Here is a 26868-nt window from a genome sequence, read left to right as displayed (position 1 = left end):
AACTCTTGATGTGGTTCAAGAGATTTTAACCTCTTAATTTAAGGGAAATTCATGATGGATGTTAGGAAAATTTTTTTTTACTGAAAGAGTGATAAAGTACTGGAATGGTCTGCCCAGGGAGGTGGTGGTGTCACCATCCCTGGGTGTGTTTAAAAAAGACTGGATGTGGCACTCGATGCCATGGTCTAGTTGAGGTGTTAGGGCTGGGTTGAACTCGATGATCTTGAAGGTCTCTTCCAACCTACACGTTCTGTGATTCTGTAACTTTTGTCAACAAATCTTTGCAAATTAAGTAATAATTTGGTAAACCATCTAGCTTTTTTATTTGAACAGTTGATTAATATGCTAGCTAGCAGTTTCTTTTCTCAAATTGCAGGAACCTGCCACTACCTAATTGTGTAGTAAAGGCTGTACTAAGAATTACTTTCATAAGCACTTTTTCTTAATAGTTGTTACCATTAGCTCACTTTAATTTTCTTGATGCAGCTATTGTCAATCTGTATGAATACAGCACTGGATGCAGCCAGACTTATTTAATACTCAGCTGGTGTCTGTCTGCAGTGTGTGGTGGAGACATACAGGTTTAGGGGTGAGAAGATGCTTGTTGCATGAAAATCACAGCTCACAGATGATGATGCAGGCTCTTTGAATCAGGTATAAAAAATTAATTCCTCAGCATTTCCATGTGAACATTAACTGAAAGTGTTCACATGAACCATTGTAAAATGGTTAGTAAACATTGTGTAATTGTGCTAATGCAACAATAATGGCTGTTGTCAGGTTTTTTTGCCTTCTTGCCTTCAAGAAGAACAACTTGGGGTTCTTGATGATTTATTTTAGAAATTTCTTGGTAAATTATTTTAGAAACACTGCCCTGTGTATAAATAGTGCCATTAATAGCTGAAATATCATGATTTTTAATCTTGTCCCTTTCCTCCTACTCGAACTACTACTGAAGAAGCCATTTTATCAAGAACAACTAAGAATATCATAGCCCAAAAGTAGTATAAAAATATTTTACCTTGTTTCTATCAAATAATTGTTCTAAAAAATAATTTTTAATTGTTTGAAGTCTTTCATATTTTTTCAGTGAAATGTCTCCATTACCTCTCATTACTTCTATGGTTTAGCTAGTGAGAATGAATGCTACTGCCTTGTTTGTTGTTTGTTTTTTAGGTAATACATTGTTTGCCATTAGCCACAGTGTTTTTTTAAGTACTGTATCTTTTGACTCTGAGAGCATTTCTGAATTTTTCTAAACTATTATTCAACAATAACTGTCAACTGTATTACTTATGATTACCCCAGGCTGTACAGTGGAAATGTAAACATGAATTTAATGCTAATTCTGTCTCCAGACTAGAGTTCCCCATTACTAAGCAGAAAACAGTGGACATTATTTTTAAATGCTTAGAACAGACTTAAAAATAATATGTGTTATATACCTTAATTGCAATTATAAAGAAATCCTTAAATGCATGCTTTTAGATTCTGTTATAATTAACTTACTAAGTATTTCTTGGATGCTTTTGGTAACAGTGCCAAATTTGTTTGTTATTTCTGAGTGAATTTAGTCCATGTATCTTGTTGTATGACTGTGCAATTGATGGAGGCCATAAATGCAGTACTGTGCACCTAGAAAAATTACCTGGCTGGTGTCCTGGTTCATCCCTGAACTTCCCACCATTTTAGATGACAGACTTCAAGGAAATTCTTCCTATCAGTTGAACAGTCTATCTGACTCCGCTTTTGCATGGTGCTGCCTCGTTTTTGAATTTAGGATGCTTTTAAGTTTGGTGCAGTGGGTCTGTTAAAAATAGCATCCCTAATCTTTCCATGTTTGAGGTTTTCTTGTGTTGCAGATTCTCCTCAGTTCTAAGAGATTTATTTGCAGGTTTAGTTACATTAACAGATGCCATGCAAATAGTGGCAATTATATTTGATTTGACATGCAGCTGGTCAGTCGCTGGAATGTGTTCCTCTCAATTCTTGTGAAAAGTGAGTTACCCAAAGTTTGGCTGCAGCCTTAGCAGATGCTGATGTGGCAACCCAGACCAAACATTCTTTCCTGTTACAGTCATCTGTGTGCATTCTTTGTTTAAAGGTCAAAGGAACTCAGCCAGTAAGGCTGACTCATGCAGATGTGGACTATATGAACATAGTGTACTTTCAGTAGCACCACCTTTGCACCCATACTAGGGGTTTCTTTTTGAATTAATGAATTAGACATAATCACAGGCAGTGAATTGAAATAGTGGCATATTTGGAGTTTCAGTTAAGGTGATGTGCTTCAGCTCTGTGTCAATCAGCCCCTTCCAAATTGGATGAAAGAGCCCTTTTTGGGACAGAAATCATAGTGCCTCAGTGGAAAAGATAAGATGCCACAGATGGTGTCAAATTTGCTGAAACTAGATTGTGAAACTGAAAATATTCAAATATTTTTGCAAGTTATTTTTTTATCAAAGGTGTTGAAGGAAAAAAAGCCAGCCTGCATCGAGACTTGAAATTTTTCTTCCTGCAAAATTTGTCTTTTAAACCACATTGTTACCATTCTGGCTCTGTAGTTTCTGTAAGGTACAGAAACACTGATTTTACGCCCAGTTGTATACTTTGGCCAGTTAAAACAGACATGTTAAGTTGTGTCTTAAACCTACCTAACAGTAACATTTCTGCATTACTCAACCCTTTCATCTCAGTTTAAGTCATTTGCTTGCACGATTCGGTTGTACCACTGATTGTTGGTAAACCAGAGTAATTTCATCTAGTTTGGGAGTATGCTGTCTGGAACTGTATGGTCTCGTGGGTTGAAAAGCCTATCTCCAAACACATGGGATTTTGTAAGTTTTAAAAAACACCACAACAACTTCACCATACTAGTATTATTAAAAAAAAGAAATTACTGGTTTTTTCAGGGTTCTTGTCAGTCCATGAATAGCTAGCTTACATGAAGGGGTAGATCTTTCCTAAGACAGCTGCCTTTTGCAATTATTTTTTGTTCAAAATGCAAACCAAACATTCTAATAATTTAAATATATACAAGTTGCCATCTTTTGGTGGTCCATTAGCTAATCTTAAAGTACTTATTCACATTTTTTGCTGTAATTTTTCACAACCATCATAGTTTTGTTCTGAAAAAAATTATACTACTTCCACCTCCGAATTCCAGATTGTCAAAGGTTACCTTGGTCTTACCTTAGCTGGCATATATCTTTGTCCTTGCTACCTAAGGAAAGGTATAGTGCCCAGCAGAGAATAACTGATAGTAATTTAGCGTTGCTCTAAAATGGTAATGAGTAAAGAACTTGATATCTACTGAGATAAACAAGACAGGAAGGAGATTGATGTATCCTTGTGCTGTCAGACTTCTCTAAAGCTGCATCTGCTTTGGTTTCTGCCATGTCTTAAGCAGTTATATTTGCAGCCTTGATGTAAATTAAAATAAGTGTTTTGTCACTTAAAGGAGCAGTAAAGATTACCTGAATTTGTCTACATATCTATTGTTTCTGACCATTGAAGTTACTATAAATTCTAACTTGTCTGCAAGGCCTGTTTCATTCACAGTTTGCTTTGCTTAGTAGCATAATGCTTATTAGATAGATGAGCTGGATGACATGTTACAATACTTATGACTGTAGGTCGGTTTTCATTTAAAAAAACAGTTAAAGAAGCACGTGGCACATCTGGTAACCCACATAAATAAGGAATACTTTAATGATTCTGTATGGTAATGTATAATGATGTTGTAACGTAATGAGTGGAATGTGAAATTTAATGAGGAAGATAAAAATAAGAAACTTTCTACACCCAGAAGTTGATATTGTGTAATGGTCTGTTTAAAGGGAAGAAATCAGTGTTCAATCATCTTTTCATAGTAGGTCTTTAAAACTAGTTAATTTGCTGCAGGGAGAAATACTACTATGAAATACTGCAGTAGATGTCTACTTGTGTTATGCGTGCTGAATTTATATTATGAACATTGATCTGGCAAAAGGAATGAAAGGAACATGAACATTTTGCAGTCTGTAAGATCTGTAATGCATCTTGAAAAAGAATGAATTTGAGATAGTTAAGAATTCAACATATTTAATTACTGTAAACAGTTGAGTACCAATTTTTAAAATCAGATTTTTCACTGATAAATCACTTTTTTTAGGAGTATTAAGGCAGTCCACATAGCTATTGTGATGTTCATTCTCTGTTCATTGTCTTATATGTCCCTTATTCTATCTACATACTCTGTGGATGTAGAGGATGATATGATAGACTAAACTTTTAGCACCAAAATTACATCCTAGATATTCAGTGCTGCTTGGCAGATTGCACATGAGTGGCTAGAGGGAGGGTGTGGGTATATCCATATATATGTGGGGGAAAAAAGACCATGGGAATGTAGGCCAGTAACTCTTGTGTCTTTTGAGGGACAACCTGTTATAATTCTAATATTTCTCTTGTGTTTTAGAGGAAGCCCACATCTGAAGGGAACCCCACATTATAAGGAAGAACAGTGTGCTCCTTTGTTAAATCTTGAAGTGAAGAAAGTGCTGGACTTGCAAGCCTCTATCACAAGGTATGCTTACTAATTGGGCCTTGAGAATTTTTCCATATATACCAGTACTTTTTAAAAAGTGAGGGAAAAACTGGATGGAAGAAAAGGCTTCTAGTAAGTTTTTAGGCTTATTAATAGTAAGGACTAATATTGGTAAGTTACTATTGGGAACTAGTAAGTCTGTGGAGGTGAAAAAGTTGAATTGCTGTTTAAGAATTCTTTGTGTGCTTTGATTATACTGATATTTTTGGCTACATATAGAAATATGTAGTATGCTCAGTATTACTGTGTACTACTATAAATGATTTTGTTCTTCAGCTGACAGTGTGTATTAGAGATTAGAGATATGGAGAAGTTGGTAGGTTAGAACAAAACTATGCAGTATTTCAGCATGTATAAAGGTGCATGTATAAAGTCCACATTTGTCCTTTTTCTTATCTCTTGCTTTTTTTGGTGGTTGCCTGTCCTATGAAGAAATTTTGAATGTGCTAAGTAAGTATGTTTGAAATGTTGGTGAAACTTCATAGCATCAGAGTGAGGTGGAAAAGTAACAAAGTGAAGTTTGGGAAGAAGTACCTTAGGAGAAAAAGGGTGTTGGAAGACGTGCATTATATATTGGAGGAATCTTTGCACGCAACTAGATTAACAGTAGTTGTCAGGATTCTGGAAATGTTTAAGGAAGGATTTACAAGGAGTCTAATTTTATCTTCATTAGTTTGTTTCAACCACAGATTAAAATGTATTATGAATTATTTTCAGCCTAGGCAGTATTGTTAATTTTCTTTAGGATAGATGAATAATTGATTGTTGGCAGCAGTGACTTCTTTTCAAAAGTATTGAAAAGATCTTCAGCAGTTAGTATACCAGTTAAGCAATTACTCTAACAGTACAGACCTGTTCATGAAATGTGCTTGCTGGAGAGAAGTTGACGTGCATACCATATTTCATCAGTGCGGTACATGTTTGTAATTTACGTGTAACTCTACAATGCAGTTGCTGGTGCAAGAGGTAGTAACACAGTGTTTATGACATTAATTGATACTTCTGTGACATTGATTTGAGATGAAGCTTTTTAGGGATTAACAAATACCTTTTATTAGTTTGCAGTCCATGTTAGAAGATCTACTTGTGGCTACTGCTGATGGATTTCTCCATCTCATTCCCTGGGATGGTATGACCAATGGAAGGAAGGCCATCAACCTGTGTACAGTTCCATTTTCTTTAGATCTGCAGTCTTCTCGAGGTAGGTTTTAGGGGTTGTATTGCTTACAATAGTTATCACTCAGTGACATACCGTCTAATGTAAAATATTTTCTCTGTTTGTAAGCAGAGATGGGAAATTTTTGCCATTGTAAATGGGAATGAAATAGCCTGTTTAAATCAGATTTTCTCTTTGAAATAATAAGTAAACATCTGAAATGTCTGCAATATTTCTGTGTTCACATATTTTTAAATTACTGATGCTTTCTCATCAGGTTCACTTTTGGGATTTGAAGATGTTTACATCAGAGATATGGAATACTGTGCCACACTTGATGGCTTTGCTGTTGTTTTTAATGATGGCAGAGTTGGTTTCATTACACCGATGTCAAGTAGATTCACTGCTGAGGTATATTTCCTTTAGCATTTCTACCACGCACAATAACTGTGTTTTCCTTGGTCTCTGCATTTTAGTTAGCTTTCTACTTTCAATTCTGTTCAGTTACAAAGAAACTAGAATTTGACATCTGCTTAAGAGAGGACATAAAAACGAGACTATATTTTCAGAGACTATATTTTTCAAGCTAGATTCTTTTAGGAGACCATAATTGATAATAGATTTAATTCAAATTGTCATTATAGACCACATCTTATTATGTCAGACCAACAGACATCTGTTAGAAGTTGTAAGTGGGATGATAGGAAGTGGTTTCCTGTGTCTGAAGTCTCCTGTGGCTAAGTATCATAAGCACTATGTTTAGGGCTTAGTCCTTATCAAGTCTATCTCTTTCTCATAGTGACATGCCTATTTCAGAATTTGTTCTACAGGAATCTTTTCCAAGCTGTTTTCTTACCTATAATTCAGGCTAAAAACTATTACGGTTTGTTGTTAGATAGCATTATTTTAATTACAGAAAACTGAAAAGAATACATTTCAGATTCCTTCATCCACTTAAAACACTTGCAATCTCAGCTGTTGCAGATGGGAACTTAGTTTCCTGTTTTTCTTTTTATCTTCATTCTTAGTACCATCTACTGATGGTTTGTTGTTTTTTTTTTCCCCTAGACAGTGTTAGGGACTTTCTTGCCTCATAGGTATTGACCTATTTTGCTAGTAAGAGCTCTTACAAAGAGTTTTCTTACATACTGGTGTCTTTCTGTAATTTATATTAAGAAGAATAAAACCAGTTTTGCATTTGCTGGAATTGTTTCTTTAAGCCAGGTCAATTGATCTTGACATTAATAGAAATTTTGAGATCGTGAAGGTCAACTGACAGATGTGTAATATGGTGTACATGGATAGAAGTTGACTGTTATTAATAAAAGCACTGTTTAACAAAAGATCTTCTGAATTCTTTCCTCTACAGCAGCTCCATGGTGTTTGGGCGCAAGATGTAGTTGATGGAACTTGTGTGGCAGTAAATAACAAATACAGGCTAATGGCGTTTGGATGTGCCAAGTAAGTTTTTTAAGGCTGGTTCAGAGCAAGGGGAGATTGTTTCATTATAAAGCTGAATTAGTAGTTACTTCTTACTAAGTTGTGTTGCAAGAACTGCAAAAATGAAAATAATCAGTCTGCCTAGAGATTGCCTAATGTGCTGTCAAGAAGGCAAGAGGGAGGTAGAAAGAAATGGTTGTCTGCTTGAACTGCAATTGAAATTTATATTTGCTGGTTCTGTCTGGGAAAAAATTAAAAGGTGGCTGGACCAGTAGCAAGGATTGGAAAGTGCTGTCATCCCAGCAGGATTACAAAGTCATTTTTAAGTAGCTAGTTATAATAATATTGGACAAGAATCAGCAGTTTGCACTCAACTTAAAAAATGTTCTGTGGAGTCATGATTTGGTCAAGAAAATGTTGCCTGCTAAGTAACGGAATATTTGTAAATTAATTGTTGCAGAAGTGCTTTTAGCTGTGGTATTTTGCTTACTGTTCCTTCAATTCTCCACCGTATAATACTGCTTAAGCTGTCCTTGGAGTGCTACTTTTTATTTGATTTGATTATATCTTACTTGGGTTTTGTTTTAGAGCATTAAAAAAAATCTGGTGTATTTTCATCTGTCCTCTTAAGAACTAGTATTCTTGGTTGTAGTAACAATACAGTGTGTTGGTGTGTCCCCTGAAAGAGAAACAGTTACTTTAATTTACTGATCTTAGTATGCCTTAGTACATCTCTGATGAAACTTTGGCACTGAATAAATACTGCCTTCTCTAATTGATTGTCTGCCAGTTGGAAGCCATGAAAGTATGTGGATTGTGTGTACATTTGTATTTTAAGAGAACGAAGTAGTTTTAATGCATTGATTATTCTAGGGCTGGTGTTTTGGGTCCTCAGACACCTTCTGGAAAGCATCTTAGAAATTTGTTTCATAAACTTCTTTGACTATTATTTGATTCAACATCTCTGTTCTAGATAAATTTGCTATTGGTGAGAGAGAAAAAGCAGCTTTTCTTAACCTCTTGAAACTGATAAGAAATCCAAATGGTCTGTAGTCTAAAGCATGTGTAATGTCTTCCAGTGGCTCTGTGCAGGTTTATACGATAGATACCACCACTGGCGCCATGCAGTTTTCTCATAAATTGGAACTGACACCAAAACAATATCCTGGTGAGCTACTTTTATTGCTAGAATTTTTAGGGCATGGTATATTTTTTATCCTTGGCTGTTTAACCTTTGCATAATCGCTGATGTGAATAGTATTTACTCCTGTGTGTTCATAGTTATTAACTCTTGTGTCTTTGCACTTTTAGCTGCTTTCTTTTTAATTAATTTCTGGATGTGTTTTGTATGTGAGGGCTTGGGTGAATGGTTTGTGGTTTTTGTGTGTTTTTTTAACTAATTCTTGAAATTTTAACTAATTCTTGAAATTACTTTTCAATTACCTGAGGAAATGAGAGGTTATTGTCAAAATTGATAATGAGTATAATAGAAGTGTGAATTAATTTGAAGCAACTGACATATAGGGTACAGAAAAATACTGAGTAATGCAGCATCCTTCCTGCACTGCCATGTATTTTTTCATGTAGTATTCTATGCTTGGGACTAAGGAACATACAAAGTGGGTAAATTGTATCCTCAGCTGAAAATGTGTGTGTCTATTGGTTTTCAGTTAAGAAACAAATCCATAAATAAGTTTTACAGTTGTGTTAAGTGCCTCTATTGTCCAAAAAATCACTTTATCAAAATTGTGGTGCTGTGGTTGTGTTAATGCAGTGTACATCTGGCATGTTTTCCTGTATTCTTAGTTTCTGATGAAACCAAGCATGTGTTGGAAAGAAACCATTGTTTGTTTGCTCCTTATTAATTTTGAGATGGTCAGTTTGATTAATGCATCAGTTAATTGAAAAATCAAATATTTACTTCAATATATTTTGTTCATACTCTCAAAGTGAAACCAGATGAAGGATTTTCAGTGTTCTCACTTATTTTATTGTCTGCTTTTAAACAGATATTTGGAATAAAACAGGACCCGTTAAACTAATTAGATGGTCACCTGATAGCTGTGTTGTGATGGTGACCTGGGAATGTGGAGGTCTGTCCTTATGGAGTGTTTTTGGTGCTCAGCTTATCTGTACTTTAGGAGGTGATTTTGCGTGAGTATTTTTAATGACATTGCAAGGAGTTTACTTGAAGTATTTTTTTTTTCTAATTGAAAGCATCTATTTAAAAATTAATTCACCAAATCAGCTTTTTGAAAATATTTTTCCTTTATGATATCTTAGGTATTGAGATATCATTGCAGATAACTAGGAGTGGAACAAAAATGTGTTATTTTCATTTTGTAGTGGTCTTTTTGTCTGTAAAAGAAAATTACCCTAGAAGCAAGCTTGAGCAAGCAAATATTAAAATTCCCTCAGTGCCTGCATTTCAAATAGTTTATGCTAGACATCTGACAGTTGCATTGTTTTTTTGTAGTGTCATGGATCAAACAGGGTGTACCATTTGAGATGAGGTTCAATGTAGAACCATATGAAAATGCGAAGATAGGAATTTAATTTATTATTCTGATTAAGTTATTTGCAAACTCAAACTTGTTCTGTTCTGGTTTTAAGGTATCGGTCTGATGGTGCCAAAAAGGACCCTCTAAAAATCAGTTCCATGGTAAATATTAATGGAAAAATACTGTAATAGAATGCCTCTTAAAGTTTTAAATTGTTTTTAGTATAACAGATTTTCAGAAAATCAAACTGTCTTTCTTTTTTGCTATATTCGTTTTCACAGTAAGATGCCTTTACTACACTTCTTAACTGCAATATTGCATTGAAGGAAAAACGGATAACTGATGAATTTTTATTTTTATGTGTAAGCCGGATCATGAAGTATGCATGACATGCCTTTTCTTGCCTTTGCTTTTAATATTAAGAATGTTTTTGTGGGTGTTTTTTTTAATATTAAGAAAAACTTTTGGTTTTTCATAGTTTTTCTTTTTTATCTGGTGCTATATTTCAAAGTGCAATGAGACACAAATTAACACCACCTGTAAACTCCCTTATTTCTCTAAAATTTCTAGCTGGCCAGTTAAAATAACTTTACTCAGATTATAAATTCCAGAGAAAATTAACTGCTGTTTTTTTTAATTTTCAACTAGTTAACATTAAAATGCAATCCCGCTAGTCTGTAAAATCAATCAATAAATAGAATAAATTAGAGTAAATTTTAAATTAGAACAAATTTCAAAAACATTCTACAAGACCAAATACAAACTATGGTGAATTCTATGCAGTATTTCTAGAACAATTTAGTTTATTTATCATGACTTAGTTGCAATGAAGATTGACAACTCTAAACATGCATCCCAAGCAGAGGTACCTACATGCAATAATGGTACCTTTTAAATGTACCTTGTAAAAATTTCAAAGATGGAAATTCTGGTACCATTGAATTTGATGAACAACAGCCAGTGTAATTTTGGAAGTCAAGATTGTTTCATATCTGGCTCTGGAATTTTTGTTTGTTGCCCTAAATTGCAAACTAAACAGTCTTCATTACTTCTGTGGGTGTCTTTGTATAGTTATGCTTCATTTAATCATTATTTTTTACATAGGACAGGAAATAATTCAAGCTAGATTCTTACTGTTCCTTGTGAATTTTGCTGTTTGATTCCTATAATGATACATTTTAGAATAACAAAATGCGTGGATTTTTTCTAGGCTCATGTGTATCATAAGATTAGTTAGAATAAATTGCTGTAGTTCTTGTTTTATGAGAATATATAGTGTTATATTTATATATATGTATGTAGTGTTGGGTTAGGGATTTTATTATTGTTATTCTTTTACCTTCAGACCTGGGGATCAGAAGGGTATCATCTCTGGGTTATTGATGGGAATTCTTCAAACATGAAACCTGAAAGAAATGCAAATAATGAAGGTAAACAGTTTGGTATTCTGCAGTTTCAGTTCATCAAGAGTGCCCTCACTGTTAATCCTTGTATGGTAAGTTTTTTTGTTGCTAAATATACCCTAATTTTAGATCATAGTTTTAATTTTAGATGACATCTGAGTTGTTCTCTCAGATTTTAAGTCTGTTCTGCACCCATTAGAGTTGTCTTTTGTCATAGAGCTTTTAAAATGGTACTGTGAAAATATTGCTATGCAATACTGTAACCTGTAACTGTAAAACCTGTTAGTATATAGTAATACAAAAACTGAGAACTACCTCAACACTTCTTTTTCATATTGTGTACTTATAATCTCTTGATATATTGATCATGTGTTTTCCTTTGTCTTCTGTATGTGGAATTCAAAGTTACTTTTTTTCTTTTGTTTTGGTTTGGTTTTAATATAGAGTAACCAGGAACAAGTCCTCCTTCAAGGAGAAGATCGCTTATATTTGAACTGTGGAGATGCAGCACAGACTCAGAGTCCCAGAAATCCTTCGGCACACTCTGAACATAACCACAGCAGGGAAAGGGGCCCATTTTCAGATAGCAGTTTAGATTCTCAGGGTTTAAGCACTTTACTAGGACACCGGCATTGGCATGTTGTGCAGGTAATTGATCCTGGTTGCCTATATGTGCTTCGTGCCTGCAAGAGTTTGTAGGAGTAGAATATGCAGCTGATCTCACTCTCTGCCATATCTTTTTCTTCTGGTATAAGATCATTGCCTTTTAATTGTCTCTGGGGGTTTGATGTGGTACAGCTTTTTCTCATTGAAAAAGGTAAATGAAAATTGGTCCTATCAACCTTGTGGCTTTGAGTTTGCCTCCTGTCTAATAGAAACAGTCTTAAAGGTCTTATGACTTCGGGAAAGAGTAGTTAATTACATTCCTGCGCATTGAATGGGAGAATAAGTGCAACATGCAAGAAATCATTTAGGTGTTTGTTTTGTTATTTATGCAAAATGCTTTAAAGCATATTCAGCTGATGAATATAGCCTTCAGACTCCAGATGTATTTTCAAGCATGAAAAATGGCATCTCTTTAAGCATGTAACTAAAACTTCACAATGTTAAGCTTTCAAAGAGAAAATTCTTTCCAGGGTAGTAATGGGACTTCTTCTATTTTCCCTGTAATATTTTCTGTTATACAGGGAAAAGATATATATTTTTTAATCTGTAATTCTAATGTTGTGTTCTTCCAATGCTTGAATTTGTGACACTTTTTAAAATAAAGTTTTCTGAAAGGTCAAAAATATTTTGTGATTCACACTGCACATGAATCAGTAGTATTAAAAAGTATTTGATTCTAGGCATGTAAGGTAGGTTCTAGATACTGTTGAATTTCCACTTCACCTGGCCTGGTAGCTCTTCTGTCTTCTGAAACTGGTGTAGAAAGGAGAGGTCTTTGTTCTGTGGTAAAAGTAAAGCTGAAATAATTAGAATTACTTTGGGGAACAACATATCCATGAAAAAGGACAGTGGCTGGGTCTCAGGAGTACCTACCTGCCTTGTGTCAGATCAGAAACTGGAGTTTGAAGCTGGGTTTGTATCCTCCCATGTGACATGAAGAATCCATGTTGATCTGACATATTTAACTGGCATATTCCAGTCAAGTTCTCTCATAAGAAGGCTTTTGGATATGCTAATGTGTATTTGTGACAGGATTAGAAATTTCATTCCTATACTGAAAGTCCTGCCTGAAGACTGTATTTATCAAAACCTTTATGTTCCTGTGAAAGATTCTCTTGGAGAGGGAGGTAGCTGGGAGGAGAGATTAGCAAATTGTGACTAATAATCTGTAATATAGTATTAGCTGGTGCATGTTGTTCACCATTTTGATATTTTGTGTATTAAAAACAGGGTAATATTTAGGCATCAGTAACTTTTGGTGTGGGGGGCAGTAATTTTATTTAAAAACAAAATTCCAGCATTAAATACTTTTATGATAGTGTTTTGCAAAAAAAACACTGACATTGTCCAAATCCCTTTAGGATGTTGCAATTAATAACAACTTTAATTGTAGTTGGTATAGTCATGTGGTTTTGGTTTTCTCTTTTTTTTCTTAGATTCATAGTACATATCTAGAGAGCAACTGGCCTATAAGGGTGAGTTATTTTAAGAATATGTTCATGCTTATTTAAAAACATTGGAGGATTATAACTGTCCATTAGGACTGGCTGAACTCTGAAAATGAAATCATTATTTTACATTAGAGAAAGAAAACTGTGTTAGTTAAGTATGATACATGAAGATACTTCACATGTTTTGAGTCTGATATTATATTGCCTTGTGATGCCATATTTGGATAAGCTGTATCATTTAAATGTTCTGGTAACTTTTCTTTCTTTTTTACAGTTTTCAGCTATTGACAAGCTTGGACAGAATGTAGCTGTTGTTGGCAAGTTTGGTTTTGCACATTATTCTTTACTCACCAAAAAATGGAAGCTGTTTGGAAACATTACCCAGGTGAGAGGTTGATGGAATTTTATTCTGGTACACAGGGAAAGTTTTATTTGTTGGGATGTGAGACTTGGAGAAAATTAAAGACTATCATTTTCAAGTAAACAGCCTGTAGACACACTTGGCATTAGGGATGCTGGTTTTACATGTGTTTCTCATAAAATGTCTCAAACACAGATCTTGTGGTTTTGACACAGTAATTTGTGTCTGAGTATTAGCAGAATATTCCAAATCTGAGTGCGTATAGTCAGACACCTAATTCCATTTGTCTGAGAGTTCATGTGACATAGCTTTGGATGTAAAGCTTGTAAATTCTGGCTAGAAACACATGTGAGAGTTCAGGGATGCCAATAGCATAAAGAACTGTAGAACTGTATTTTGCAGTATGAGGTTTGTCTTTCACATTCTGCTCTTTAGTACTTTTTTTTTTTAACATTAACAATTTCATACACGTAGTCTTTGCCACTGTGAGTAGTGCTTATAGAATTCATGCATGGCTTTCAGAGATTACCCATATAACGTACATGTTTGTGTGTTTAAGTATATAAAAATACATACCTATATGTCATTTGCTTGCTTTTTACTTTTCAGGAGCAAACTATGATGGTGACAGGTGGCTTAGCATGGTGGAATGATTTCATTGTTCTTGCATGTTATAATTTAAATGATCACCAGGAAGAGGTGAGATATTTTCCTTCAAAGTAAACATATAATGGATTAGAATATCTGATCTGTATGATAGTAATATTATATAAAAGAAAAGTATTGTGGTATTATAAACATGTTTATACACTATAAACTTCGGTGGCTTTTCGTCATATTCAGAGTTTATATATTAATATATAAGTAATTCTTTGCAGAAAATTTTTGTTGTTGCTATTAAAATCTATTTTCTGCTGACTAGAGTGACTCTACTCATTGTTCTGAAAACTGTGTGACATTTTTGCTTGTTAGCACAAAGTGTGTTCTGAGAGACCTATTTTCAGTGTTTAGGGACATTTTTGCAAGCTTTTGACCTATATGGGCAGAGAACATTTACTTACTCTTTGCTTTTTAAAACTGGTGAATACGATTCCTTCCTTATGGTTGTTGTTTGGTACTTCAGATTTGGCTGTACTGTGCTTTAGCTGCTTCGGATGTAATAATAAAATGCAGTGGATAAAATACTTGATGAAACTAGAACTCAGTAATGTGTCTTGGTCAAAATTCTTGACAGCCATGCCACAATAAAGAAAATAACCAGATGTGGAATTACTATTAGCTTGTTAGTAAGCAGAATCTGTATTCAAACTACTCATTTTGCTTACAGCTGAGAATCTACCTGCGAACATCTAACCTTGACAACGCATTTGCTCACATCACCAAAGTGCAAGCAAACACGTTACTACTGAGTGTCTTCCGGGACATTGTGATATTGTTCAGAGCCGATTGTTCCATTTGCCTTTACAGTATTGAGAGAAGGTCTGAGGGGTGAGTGTCACTATTTGATTGCTTTTGCTGTAAGGTACCTTTAGATCTGCTCTCAGTCTGAGTAAATTCCTACAATAATACAAAGGTGTTTGATAACTGGTGGAGTCAGATTTTTAAAATACAGAGTGGTTAAGTATTGTCTCTTTGCATAAGCTGATGAGCATTGTCACTTGCATGCATGCTGGTAGGCACATTAGGTGTCGAGGTAGGTAATGACTGATAACATTTTTCCAATTGTCTGAACAAACATGTTCCTAAATTATAGGAGCTTGAAAACTGAATATTAATAGAAGAAAAGGGTACTCAAAGACACCCACATATTTGAATATTTTAAAATAAAAACATATTTCTAACATTAAAAACAGTAATTAGTGAAGGGAAGGTGGCAGCAGGCCTTCAAAGATGAAGAAAGAAAAGGTTTGGTCTTGGTGTGGTGGTGAGGAATTGTTTTAGTGCAAAAGAGGTAGCAAGATAAGATATACCAGATACTTTCAGACAGTTAGGATTAGTGAATCCAAGGAACACATAAAAATTGAGAGGTAGGATTTTTTTTAAAGTGCCTAAGTAGGTGATTTTTCTTACAGTTACAGTATCCTCTTTCTAGCAAGAGGGGACCTTTTTGTGATAGAAAAAAGCAAGTTGTTGATGAACTTCAGAGAAAAACACTTTAAATACTTTTTAAAAAGCCCCTAACAGAATCCAAAGCTGGGAACTGTCTCATGGAAGAGTCAGTAGAGTCATATTCTGAAGTATCTGATATTGTCTTCTGTCTACTCATAGTTATATTTCCCAAAGTATCAAAAACACTGACCTAGTTTCAGTTTGTTTAGTAACTTTATATAGAGTAGATATGTGGGCATTTCTACTGATTCCTGATTCAAGGAATGTCATTTGTTCTGTAGAATAAACTGTGTGCTAAAGGTGAGTTGCTTATTATCATTAGGTTACTTCAATGTAGTTATTTCATAAGTACTGTTGTAAAATTTCTAAATGTAGTCATTTTCCTTTCAGTCTTAATCCTACAGCCAGTATCCAAATTCTTCAAGAAGTGTCCATGTCTCGGTACATTCCTCATCCTTTTCTTGTAGTGTCTGTTACATTGACGTCAGTGAGAACAGAGACTGGCATCACCTTGAAGATGCCTCAGCAGGTAACAGGTCTCAAATCTGGTAGAATTGGTGCCTGAATTTGTTAGCTTACACCTTAAAGGTTACTTGGTTGATAAATCAGTCATAAATCAGTGGCTCTTCTATGTGGTAAAATCCAGAATGTGTTTTTTTCTGATGTTCATTATATAGACATTTTATGTGGGAATTGGGGGTGAGGGGGTAGAAAGAGAAGTAAGAGTTTAGATTTTATTTCATACATTCTTGTTAACTTGCAAAGGGACCAAATCTTGGTGAACAAATTAAACTCTCTCAAAATTATGTTGCTCTATCTTATAAAGGTCAAAACCCAGAGTGATCCATGGCATTAGGAATTACCTTCCTCAAAACAACATGTCCATTACTCAAAGAACAAATAGAAAAAATGAAAAGATAGCATATGACCCTGTAAGGTACTTCTTGTCAATTCTGCAACAGCCAAACAATGACTTAAGATGTGAAGGTCCCCATCTTCAGAATTTAGTCAGGGCACTGAAAGCACATGCAAAGAGAACTTGGATTTTTTTTTTTTTTTTTTTTTTTTTTTTTTTTTTTTTTTTTTTTTTTTTTTTTTTTTTGCCTGGGTTGCAAACAGAGTAGGCTTTACTGAGCAGAATACTTTGCTTTCTTGACACACCTTACTAAAAAATTTTTCTCTAACTGCAGCTAAATAAAAGTTCAAGATGCTGCGCAAGTGTGACTCAACTCTCTTTGGCCCAGCTCTTGGGTTTTGTACCAGTGATAGTCTTTGCAATCAGAGCCTGGCAATTATCTTGTGATTATACTGATAAGAATACAGAGCTTTGTTTTTCTTAGAATACTGGCAGATTGCCCATTTTAAGACCCATAGTTGGAAAAAGTCCATATTAAACACATGGAGTGAGTCTAGTGAAGAAGAAACCTTCCAATATTTACTCCTCCACATAATAACTGGTTCTTGATTTTTCTGAGTCCTTCTGTATTGAATTCAGTTGTTAGATACCTCTATAAAGTGGCACATTTAATTTACATCTTTTTTTTTGTCTGGGTTTTTATTGTGGTTATGAGTAAAATTATCATTCAAAAAGCTTAAATAATTTGCATAATATTTTTTCTATCTGTAGGCTTGTGAAGCTGAAAGTATAATGCTTAACTTAGCAGGACAACTTATCATGTTGCAAAGGGATCGATCTGGACCCCAGATACGAGATAAAGATAATAATCCTAATCAAAGAAAGCATGTGAGTAAATATATGTGGAGTACTGCATATAGCTTCAAAGATGTTAGTGGTGGAAGAAGCTGTGCAAGAGAACAGTCCAGACCTAAAGAAAATAGGGCTATAAGCAAGGCAGTATCTACAGTTACAGACTGAATTGTTAGCTGGAAGTATATTAACATTTGCTAGTTATACTGAAATGGACAAGCCTTCAGAGTAATGATATTGTCCAAAATTTGGTATACACCAGTAACAGAAAATCTCTAGTCTGTCCAGAACTGTTTTGTATGTTTATGGAACATTATAATTTTTTGCAGAGTATGCTTACAAAGTTCTTAAAAATAACAGCAATAGAAATCAGTTACTAAACTTGCAATTCTACTGGGTTGATGAAAACCAATTCTGTGTGAAACAAACACACTTGGAGAGTGAAATTTGGAAAGATCAAATAAAGATTTGTCAGTTCTAGGTTGGACTTACAGGCTAACTGAAGAAGCAGAGGACAAGTTTTTATTTTTCACCTTTATTCTTATCTCTCTGCTTCCTGACTAAGTATTAAGGAGGTTTAAAAAAAGGAAAAAAATTGTCTTGAGTTAACAAAAGTATTAAGTGGTCTTTTGTCACATGCTAGGAGGCAGGTAAGAGAGAAGCAGATTTGTTTTTCCTTTGCTGGAAGAATAACATATTTGAAGACAGTAGTTCTTTGCTGAAAAATAGAGTTCTTGTGAATAGGGTAAAAATAAAAGAAATAATGAATGGATACTGATTTTTTAAATTTTTTTTTTCATTTTTAATAGCTTCCTTTTTGTGCTCCAGTTGTCCTAGCCCAGTCTGTTGAAAATGTATGGACTACTTGCAGGATTAACAAACAGAAACGCCACTTACTGGAGGCTCTGTGGCTCAGCTGTGGTGGGGCAGGTATGAAAGTCTGGCTTCCCCTGTTTCCCAGAGATCATCGAAAACCACATTCCTTTTTGTCAAGACGGATCATGCTGCCTTTCCACATCAACATATACCCATTGGCTGTTTTGTTTGAAGATGCCTTGGTTCTTGGTGCTGTTAATGACACTGTGCTCTATGACTGTTTATACACTCAAACCAGTGCTAGAGAACACTTAGAGGTTCTCTTTCCTTTCTCCATTGTTGAGAGAACCTCTCAGATCTACCTCCATCACATTTTACGCCAGCTCCTGGTTAGGAACCTCGGTGAACAAGCCTTGCTTTTGGCCCACTCCTGTGCCACATTACCATACTTTCCTCATGTACTAGAACTGATGCTTCATGAAGTGCTGGAAGAAGAAGCTACCTCGCGGGAACCCATTCCCGACCCTCTCCTTCCCACTGTGGCGAAGTTCATTACAGAATTCCCCCTCTTCCTGCAGACAGTTGTTCATTGTGCTAGGAAGACAGAATATGCCCTGTGGAATTACCTTTTTGCTGCTGTTGGAAACCCGAAGGACTTATTTGAAGAGTGCTTAATGGCCCAGGACTTGGACACAGCTGCCTCTTACCTTATTATCCTACAGGTAATGGCACCAAATGTATTGCAAGAGTGCTATTTACTAACACTGCAGTATTTTAAAAATAATGTCATATTAAAGTTGTGCATGTTCAACAGATTTTTAATTTAACAGTCTTCTGTTGACATTATGTCCAGATATGAAGGGTGGTAAGATCATGCAGTGTAAGTTTATTGTTTTAAATAGGAAAATAATAGCATGAAATTTGCTGTTTATAATCTTTGGTATACTTTAATGTGAAGCAGTGTGGCTTCACTTATTAGAACATCTGATGCTCTATAGTGAAAGTAAATCACTTAATTATGCTTTGTTGCTTGCAGAATATGGAAGTTCCAGCAGTTAGCAGACAACATGCTACTCTCCTATTTAATACTGCCTTAGAGCAGGGAAAGTGGGATCTCTGTCGTCATATGATTAGATTTCTTAAAGCCATTGGCTCTGGAGAAACAGAAACACCCCCAGCTACACCAACAACTCAGGTTTGTGATGAGAAAAGTAAATACTGTGGATCAAGCCTTATACGATTAATCTTCATGTTATATATCATGTTTGGTCCTTTGAGCGTATGTTTTGGTTTTCTTGGTTTTAGGAACCTAGTTCAAGTGGTGGCTTTGAATTCTTCAGGCATCGCAGCATTAGTTTATCCCAATCAGCAGAGAATCTCCATAACAAATTTAATTTGACAAAAACACTGAGTATGCCCTCTGGCCCATCTGGAAAAAGGTAATGTCCTCTCCTTCCCCACTTTATTAGGTACAAGACTAACTTTCTTACCAATTGCAGTTCTAGAAATAAATTACATGACAGATTTGTCATAATCTCCTTCTACACGTTCTGCATTTATCATTTCACAATTTTGTATTGTGTCTCATTCTTGGCAGAATATATTCTCACACATGTAAATATATGTATGTGTGTTTGAATGTATTTGTATATGTATACACATGCATGCTTACATAGATACTGCTTACCAAAAGACTCTGAAACCACTGGATGTGGTACATGTTATATGTGTAGTAATTTAAGTAGCTAGTGAACTCACATGCCTCATATTTAGAGGATGTGTTTTGCTAAAAAATACATTTTGAACAGCTCAGTTTGTGGTGTCACAGTGTACTGCTCTGCTACTATGCACATCTTGATCTGGCAGTGTGTTTCCAAGCTACAGATACAACCTTTTATGGCTCAGGGTGAACCCCTCTAAAGCTGCTGTATATTGACTCAAAATTGATATATACTAGAGTTCAAAAGTAGTATTGAACTGAAATTCATTATCTTTGCTTTGGCATTTTTCCCCAAAAAGCAATCTTAGTATAAATTCTGAATTAGTAATTTTTAATAGGGAGTACTATCTTAAAGGTTATGATAGGAAGGGTTCTAGGCCAATGCTTGACTATTTCTCTAAACTTTGCAGTGTCATCTGCCTTTTATCTCTCTTACTTTCTTCTGCATTGCTAGTAGTTTAATGCTCTATAAACACTGCTGCTGTAGTAAATTAAATCCTTTATTTCATCTGCCTGTTGAGGCAGTGGGATCTTCTAGAGAATATAAACGGCAAGGAATGATGGAAACTGCTTCTGCTGTTACATAGAAAGCTCCCCTTCTACTACTCTGGTCACTCAGCGTTCTGCAGTTGTGGCCAACAGCCTTTGCGACTCAGCTTTATCAGTGTTCCCTTGCCTGTTGTGTGCTGTGTGTAGGTGGAGTAAAGACAGTGATTGTGCTGAGAACATGTACATTGACATGATGCTCTGGCGGCATGCTCGGCGTCTGCTGGAGGAAATCAAGCTGAAAGATCTTGGCTGCTTTGCTGCACAGTTGGGCTTTGAGCTGATCGGCTGGTTGTGCAAGGAGCGAGCCAGAGCTGCCCGTGTGGAGGATTTTGTGTGTGCTTTGAAAAAGCTACACAAGGATTTCCTCTGGCCATTTCCAGTCATACCAGCTTCCTCTATTAATTCACCTTTCAGGAATGGAAAGTACAAGACAGGTACAGTAACATCTGAGTTTGATATGAACTAGATTTCCCTCCTGCAATGCTGCATTTGTGAATCTCACTGTGTTCTGCCTCTCTTCAGCCAAGATAAGAACTGGGTGAGGCTTGCCACCTTCACAACTTTCTCACACAGAGTGTACTTTTTTAAGAGATTCTGTTTAGCATAGACAGTATCTCTTTTGTGATAACCATTTCTGTTGAAATCTCCTGCTTTCTCAGATGTACCGAATTGGAAATCAGTGCAGATGTTAAACTGAACATGGAATTGCTCCAGTGTAAATTCTGCTGTAGAAAATTACTAAAATCAATATTCTTTTGTAGTCTGTTGATGAGCTTTTGATTAACTTTTTAAAAATTAAATAGTAATGTTCCTATTGTTTGAAATTTATTTGTTAGATGATAAGAACTTCGAAGACTGCTGTAAACCTCCTTTATGTTATTGTTCTCTCAGTTCACTATCTTATCTCTTTAGAGCAAAGCTGATGCTACCTTACGTCCATATGTCAAGGCTGACTGCCAACTCTAACTCTTTTTAGGAGCAGCATCATTATTTACCTCTGTTGATGCTAACACTTTATTATATCATACTTTTTATCCCAGTGCTTACATAAAAAGCTGATCAGAAATTCTTGAAATGCCTAAAGTTGCTGCATTCCCTTGCATTTCATTGGTCCCCTGAATATTGACTTATGTGCAAGTTTTACCTTCCTGAAATATCTGGAGGGAACACTCTAAATTTCCTTTTGGATACTCACATGATTTTTCTGTGATGTGTTTTGATTTTTTTAGCTGTGGGGGAGCAACTACTAAAATCTCAGTCTGGAGACACCTTTGTAAATATGGAAATGGACACAGGGGTTTCAAACACACCTCGCAGTCGCAGCTGGCTTGGTACTATCAGCTCTTCTCAGAGAGAGATTGACACTGTTTCATCCCATGGACCACACATGCAGGATGCATTTCTTTCTCCTTTGCTAAGTAAAGGTTAGTCACTCTTCCTTCAATCCACTCATTGGAAAAATGTGAAGTGTGTGCTTATATTTTGATTTTTGCTTGTCACTGCTGTATTGTCACTTCTCAACTGCTGATAAGAAAAATCCAGGGAAAAAATGGACTTACTGAAAATTAATTTTTTACAACAGAAATATAATGCTCATGTTGTACATCACTAAGTACATGAAGTTGAATATGAAATAGATATTTGCCGAAGTTTCTGTCTGTAGTGATAACTTGAAGTTCAGTATTTTTTCAGTCTGGCTAGGAAGAGTGTCCTACATTGTGTGTTTTTTTTTTCTTTGTCTGTTGCATAGATCAGCCTCTTGCAGGAGTTTGAACAGCTCTAATTGCATGAACTTTGTGCTTTTGGGTTTCTTAAGAATGATATTAGATACATGGCTTATTGATGAAGTTGAAGAAATTAGGGACCCATATAGTTGTATTTTTTCCTAGGGCTTTATTTAAATTGCTTTTTAAAAGCTGCAACGTATGATCAGCTTACTAAAATAGAAATTGTACTTTGTATGTATTTTTTTCTAACACAGAAAGAGATGGGAAAAGTTTGTCTGACCATTCTAGTCTTTTTCAAATTTAATTTTATTTTTAAAATGTTTCATACTTCCTCTTGTCCTTGAGCATAGAGCAACGTATTCGACAGTATCTAAATCACATGATTTCCGCTCTATTAGGGCAAAGATCTAAGTATTTAGTGTGAACAACAATCTCTAAATTTAAGACTGTAGATCCTTTGGTGAGATTCAGAGCATTTGGAGATCCATTCTGCTGGGGCATGGTGTCATTTTATTTTCACTCCTGTTTCTCCTGTTTTTTAAATCTGGAGACTGCTAGGAAATTAGTATCTCTTTACATTACACTGATTTTACTGCTGTCTGCCACTACTGCTCTTTCTATAAACAAGTATATCAGGGTTTTTTCTGAGCTGGATGAAGGCCTTTGAGTTCAATAGAATTTAGTACACATTTTGAAGCAGTTTATTTCTAAAGAAACTAAATTAATAGCCTTTGAAACATTGCAAGCTGAATTCTAATAAAATTTCACAAATTACTCATCCAGCACTGGTATTCATGGGCAAGAAGATAATCAGATAGCTTTTTGACTTCCTAAACATTTTCCAAGAAAAGATGAATCTGCTTTAATATGGAAATCATTCTCAAGACTAGGTGCCTTCACGACTCACTAGTTTAACAGTTTTAGCTTAGATGTTCCTTTGAAAATTCTGTTACTGCATGTGCTTTCTATGTTTTTATTGTTAATATTTCTTTTTCTGATTTGTGCAGGTAAATATTTACATTAAAAAGCATTCACAGTCTTAAAGGTTTTGTAATTTGATATTGAAACTTCTTTTTAACAAAATTACAAGTTGAGTAAACAGAATTTTAGACAAGACTTTAACCCCGCCTACACTTAATTCTAGGATTATAGTATGCAAGATGCTGTATCGGTGCTTTTATGATGATAGCAAACACATACCTAGGATGCCTTACTGATAATAATTCTCCTGAATTATTTTTACTGGATAGAAAAACGATTGCATTCCTGCAACAGTAGTTCTACCATCCAGTGTGACAAGAAGAATGCTGAAGCAGGATGGACAGTATGCCTGAAGTAACTGATACACTATAAAGCATTACTGTGGGCCAGTTTTTATAGAAAGTAGTTCAGAAATTCTGAGTCTTACTAAAGTAAGTAGTTTCTTTTTTTCCTTATGTTTCTGAGTGTTTTTGATAGGTGATGAATGCAGCATTGGTTCAGCAACGGACCTGACTGAAACAAGTTCTATGGTGGATGGAGACTGGACAATGGTGGATGAAAACTTCTCTAGTCTAAGTTTAACTCAGTCAGAGCTTGAGCAGCTCTCTCTAGAGCTGGCCAGTAAAGGGCCACACAAATCACAGGTGCAGCTGCGGTAAGTAATGACGTATCTGCCTCTGAGATAGAACTGCTGGCATGCCGCATTCAGAGAAAGAAACAATCTACACAATCACAGTGCAATTTTTTGTCTTGGGAGTAGAAAAATAAACAGCATTTTTTTCCATATAGGTACTTGCTACATATCTTCATGGAAGCAGGATGTCTGGATTGGTGTGTTGTCATAGGCCTTATTCTCAGAGAATCTTCAGTTATCAACCAGGTTTTCAGTATCATGCAGTCTTCTGATATTGATGGAGAAATCTGTCAAAATATCAAGACTGGCCTAGATGCTGTTGACAAGTGGGCTTCTACAGATTGGTAAGTGTTACTTTCCACCTTCACATTCATTTGAGCTCTAGGTAGTTTTTTTTAGGTAGTTTTTAGGTAGTTACCTAAAAAGTAGCTTTGAATTATTACCATAGCCTTAGCTTAAGCATCACTTCTGAGAGTTGTAATCAAACTGGGAAAAAAAACCCCAAAACACAAACCAAACCCAAAGCAAACAGCTTTTCAACTTCTATTGTTTGATTAGGGCTGCCTTTTTATTTAAAATCATTTCTGCTTTTCAGGCACATGACAGAAGTACTAATTTTTATTGACTCATGATGTTCTGTCCCATTCTTTTCTTAGCCCTGGGTACAAGCCATTTCTAAGTATCATCAAACCACAGATCCAGAAACTAAATGAAATAGTAGAAGAGCAAGTACAACCTGAAGCGTTTCAGCCAGTGAATCCTTCTAAGATTCCTGAACAAGCAAACCCAAGAGCTGAGGAAAGCAGAACTTCATCGAGCCATGGCACTAATCCTCAGAGTGATGCTGGCAGCAGCAATGCAAGCAGACATGAAGAGGACAAGGCTAAGACAGAGGATGAGGATTCATTCCAAGAAGGCAGTTATGACTGTGTTGTGTCTTAAATGGAAGGTGAACAACTTCCCAAGCATCAGGTGTGAAAGGAAGCAAACCAGCTCCTAGATCTGCTTCTATGTTTTGAACTCTTGTTTTGTTTTTTTAAAATATTTCAATCTTTGAAATTTTTAGTGGGGATAACTAAACACCAGTTTCATCTAATAATTTCAAAAGGAGGCATGACTTTTTTGATGCAATCACCAGACTGCAGCTTTACATTTTGATACTTTAGTGTTGGAGAGACAGTGAACACACACGGAGACAGATTCAGCCAATGTTCATCAGTACCTTTACATCACCAACATATTCTGAAGAAATTGCTTATATCTTGCTTGAGTTTAAAAGGCAAACAGGGGATTAAATATAAAAACTGTTTTCTTTGCAGCTTGCCTGCCGAATAAATGTCTGATCAATGCAGTTCAGATTGGTTTGATACCAATATTTTGTATTAAAGGACTGTAAAATATATTGTATGGTTTTGTGAATAATCTTGTAAAAATTCTCAAGGCTGTACCATATTTGGAGGTACCTGTATGTATTTGCATGTTTCTAGATGACTAGTAAAGTTAAAGCAAAGTTGCACTTCTTTCTGGATGAGGCATACTATACTGACCTAACACTGACACAAGGTGGCTTACCTGTTTTTTACTGCCACTTAACAGATCGTGTAGTTGGGTTAAGGGACTGCTGAAGGTTATTTATTTCATTGTAAATTCTTTTCTGATAAATGGATTTTTAAAATGTAAATAATCATCATATACTCTTGCTATGGAAAACTAGTTTAACAGCTCATACTTAAACATTTTTCAAACATTTTATAATACACATACTTCTAACTAAGACATATTTAACTTTCATACAATGTTATGAAAACCTGGCTGCAGAAGTCTGTTGCTTTGGGGTACTTATTTTTTCTAGCTGCTGTCCGTATGTAATAACTACCTGTAACAGTATTAATTTAGATATTAGCTTGTTTGTACTGTGCAATCTGAACAAAAATGCAACATTACTCATTTTATACACAATAAACTAGTTTATTTTTTATAACATCACTTGATTACTGACATGGACCAAACTAGTCATCGTAGAGTAGTTACATCATCTGTTGCTTTTCTATTGTAGTTACTAAATGCACATCCATTTAAAATCTGAAAATTCAGACTATTCACAAATAAGTTTTAAATGAATTGTGGTTTCATCATCTTTATTTCCTTTGTAGATAAGATCAAGTGCTTTAAAATGTACAGATATTAAACTGTTGCTTTAGAATGGCTATACTAAGCCAATACAACCAGTACAAGTGCAATAATTGCGAGTATTACATGGAAAGCTGGAGCTATTAATGAATGCAATTTAAACTTCATTTTATAAGGGTTGAAACTGAGACTGAAGTTAGAGGAAAGAAACTCAGTCTGAGTCCCAGCATTAAGCTTATACTGATTGTAGCTACTGGTTACAGATAATGTCTATCATACCTACAAAGCCTGTTGTGACCTGACATCAAAATTCATTATTGTTTTAAGGGGATAATACTTAAGCATTTTTTATTATAAAGAAACCTGCTTAATCTATGTTAAAAGAAATAAAAACTGTGTTTCAAGTTAATATTTTTCTGTGGTTCTGTGGTAATGATGTAAGCCAAGCCCATCCTGGTCAGCATTCTGCTGTTCAGGTTTTGGATCTGTGCAACTAAAGCATACATTAACTGATATATTAACATTCTTAATATTCATACTTTATTACTGTGTTACTGTTGTTTAGCAGGTAAATCTTTTTAGTTGTGAGATTTTAGAAGTTTGTACTTCTTTAGTAGTAATTATCTCTATGCAAATCTTACGTGCTAATTTTGTATTTTGATTTCACTGCTGTTATACTTGTAATTAAAAGACAAATGTATTCAACTTGAAGTTACTCCTGTGAAAAATAACTATTTCTGACTTCAAGCCATTCAAGTAGACAAAGCTCTCAGAGAAACCACTTGATGAAGACTGTTTTTTATACTCCTGTTGCTTGTTTTTTACAGGATGAAAGAATCAAACCTTTACTTTAATATTTCATCTTTGAAGTTACATCACCTACTGCTGTGAAAAGAGACGTAGTGGGTTCAGGTAGTAAGGGTGTGGT

The 26868-nt window shown here is 35.2% G+C and overlaps 1 protein-coding gene across 5 annotated transcripts in view; it reads left to right on the top strand.

The window, feature by feature from the left end:
• RIC1 (RIC1 homolog, RAB6A GEF complex partner 1) overlaps positions 1-26651 on the top strand; it is a 47277-nt gene extending 20626 nt beyond the window's left edge. For 3 of the 5 annotated variants that reach the window (XM_066339202.1, XM_066339204.1, XM_066339206.1), the window contains 23 exons: positions 4460-4567; positions 5647-5789; positions 6022-6155; positions 7114-7205; positions 8264-8352; positions 9194-9338; positions 9798-9846; positions 11031-11180; positions 11533-11736; positions 13191-13229; positions 13480-13590; positions 14176-14265; positions 14894-15054; positions 16066-16204; positions 17303-17419; positions 18193-18921; positions 19236-19394; positions 19505-19638; positions 20616-20902; positions 21698-21892; positions 23642-23831; positions 23966-24154; positions 24467-26651. In XM_066339202.1, the coding sequence (XP_066195299.1) occupies positions 4460-4567; positions 5647-5789; positions 6022-6155; positions 7114-7205; positions 8264-8352; positions 9194-9338; positions 9798-9846; positions 11031-11180; positions 11533-11736; positions 13191-13229; positions 13480-13590; positions 14176-14265; positions 14894-15054; positions 16066-16204; positions 17303-17419; positions 18193-18921; positions 19236-19394; positions 19505-19638; positions 20616-20902; positions 21698-21892; positions 23642-23831; positions 23966-24154; positions 24467-24752 (3940 nt within the window). In that variant the 3' untranslated portion in view covers positions 24753-26651. Of the gene's footprint in view, positions 1-4459; positions 4568-5646; positions 5790-6021; positions 6156-7113; positions 7206-8263; positions 8353-9193; positions 9339-9797; positions 9847-11030; positions 11181-11532; positions 11737-13190; positions 13230-13479; positions 13591-14175; positions 14266-14893; positions 15055-16065; positions 16205-17302; positions 17420-18192; positions 18922-19235; positions 19395-19504; positions 19639-20615; positions 20903-21697; positions 21893-23615; positions 23832-23965; positions 24155-24466 lie in introns of those variants that run through there. The other 2 variants (XM_066339203.1, XM_066339207.1) reach the window with 2 other exon arrangements.
• Positions 26652-26868: the final 217 nt, after the last annotated feature.

Source organism: Sylvia atricapilla, chromosome Z (genome assembly GCF_009819655.1).
Source record: "Sylvia atricapilla isolate bSylAtr1 chromosome Z, bSylAtr1.pri, whole genome shotgun sequence".
Taxonomy (NCBI): Eukaryota; Metazoa; Chordata; class Aves; order Passeriformes; family Sylviidae; genus Sylvia; species Sylvia atricapilla.
This window is presented reverse-complemented; position numbering and strand designations above follow the sequence as displayed.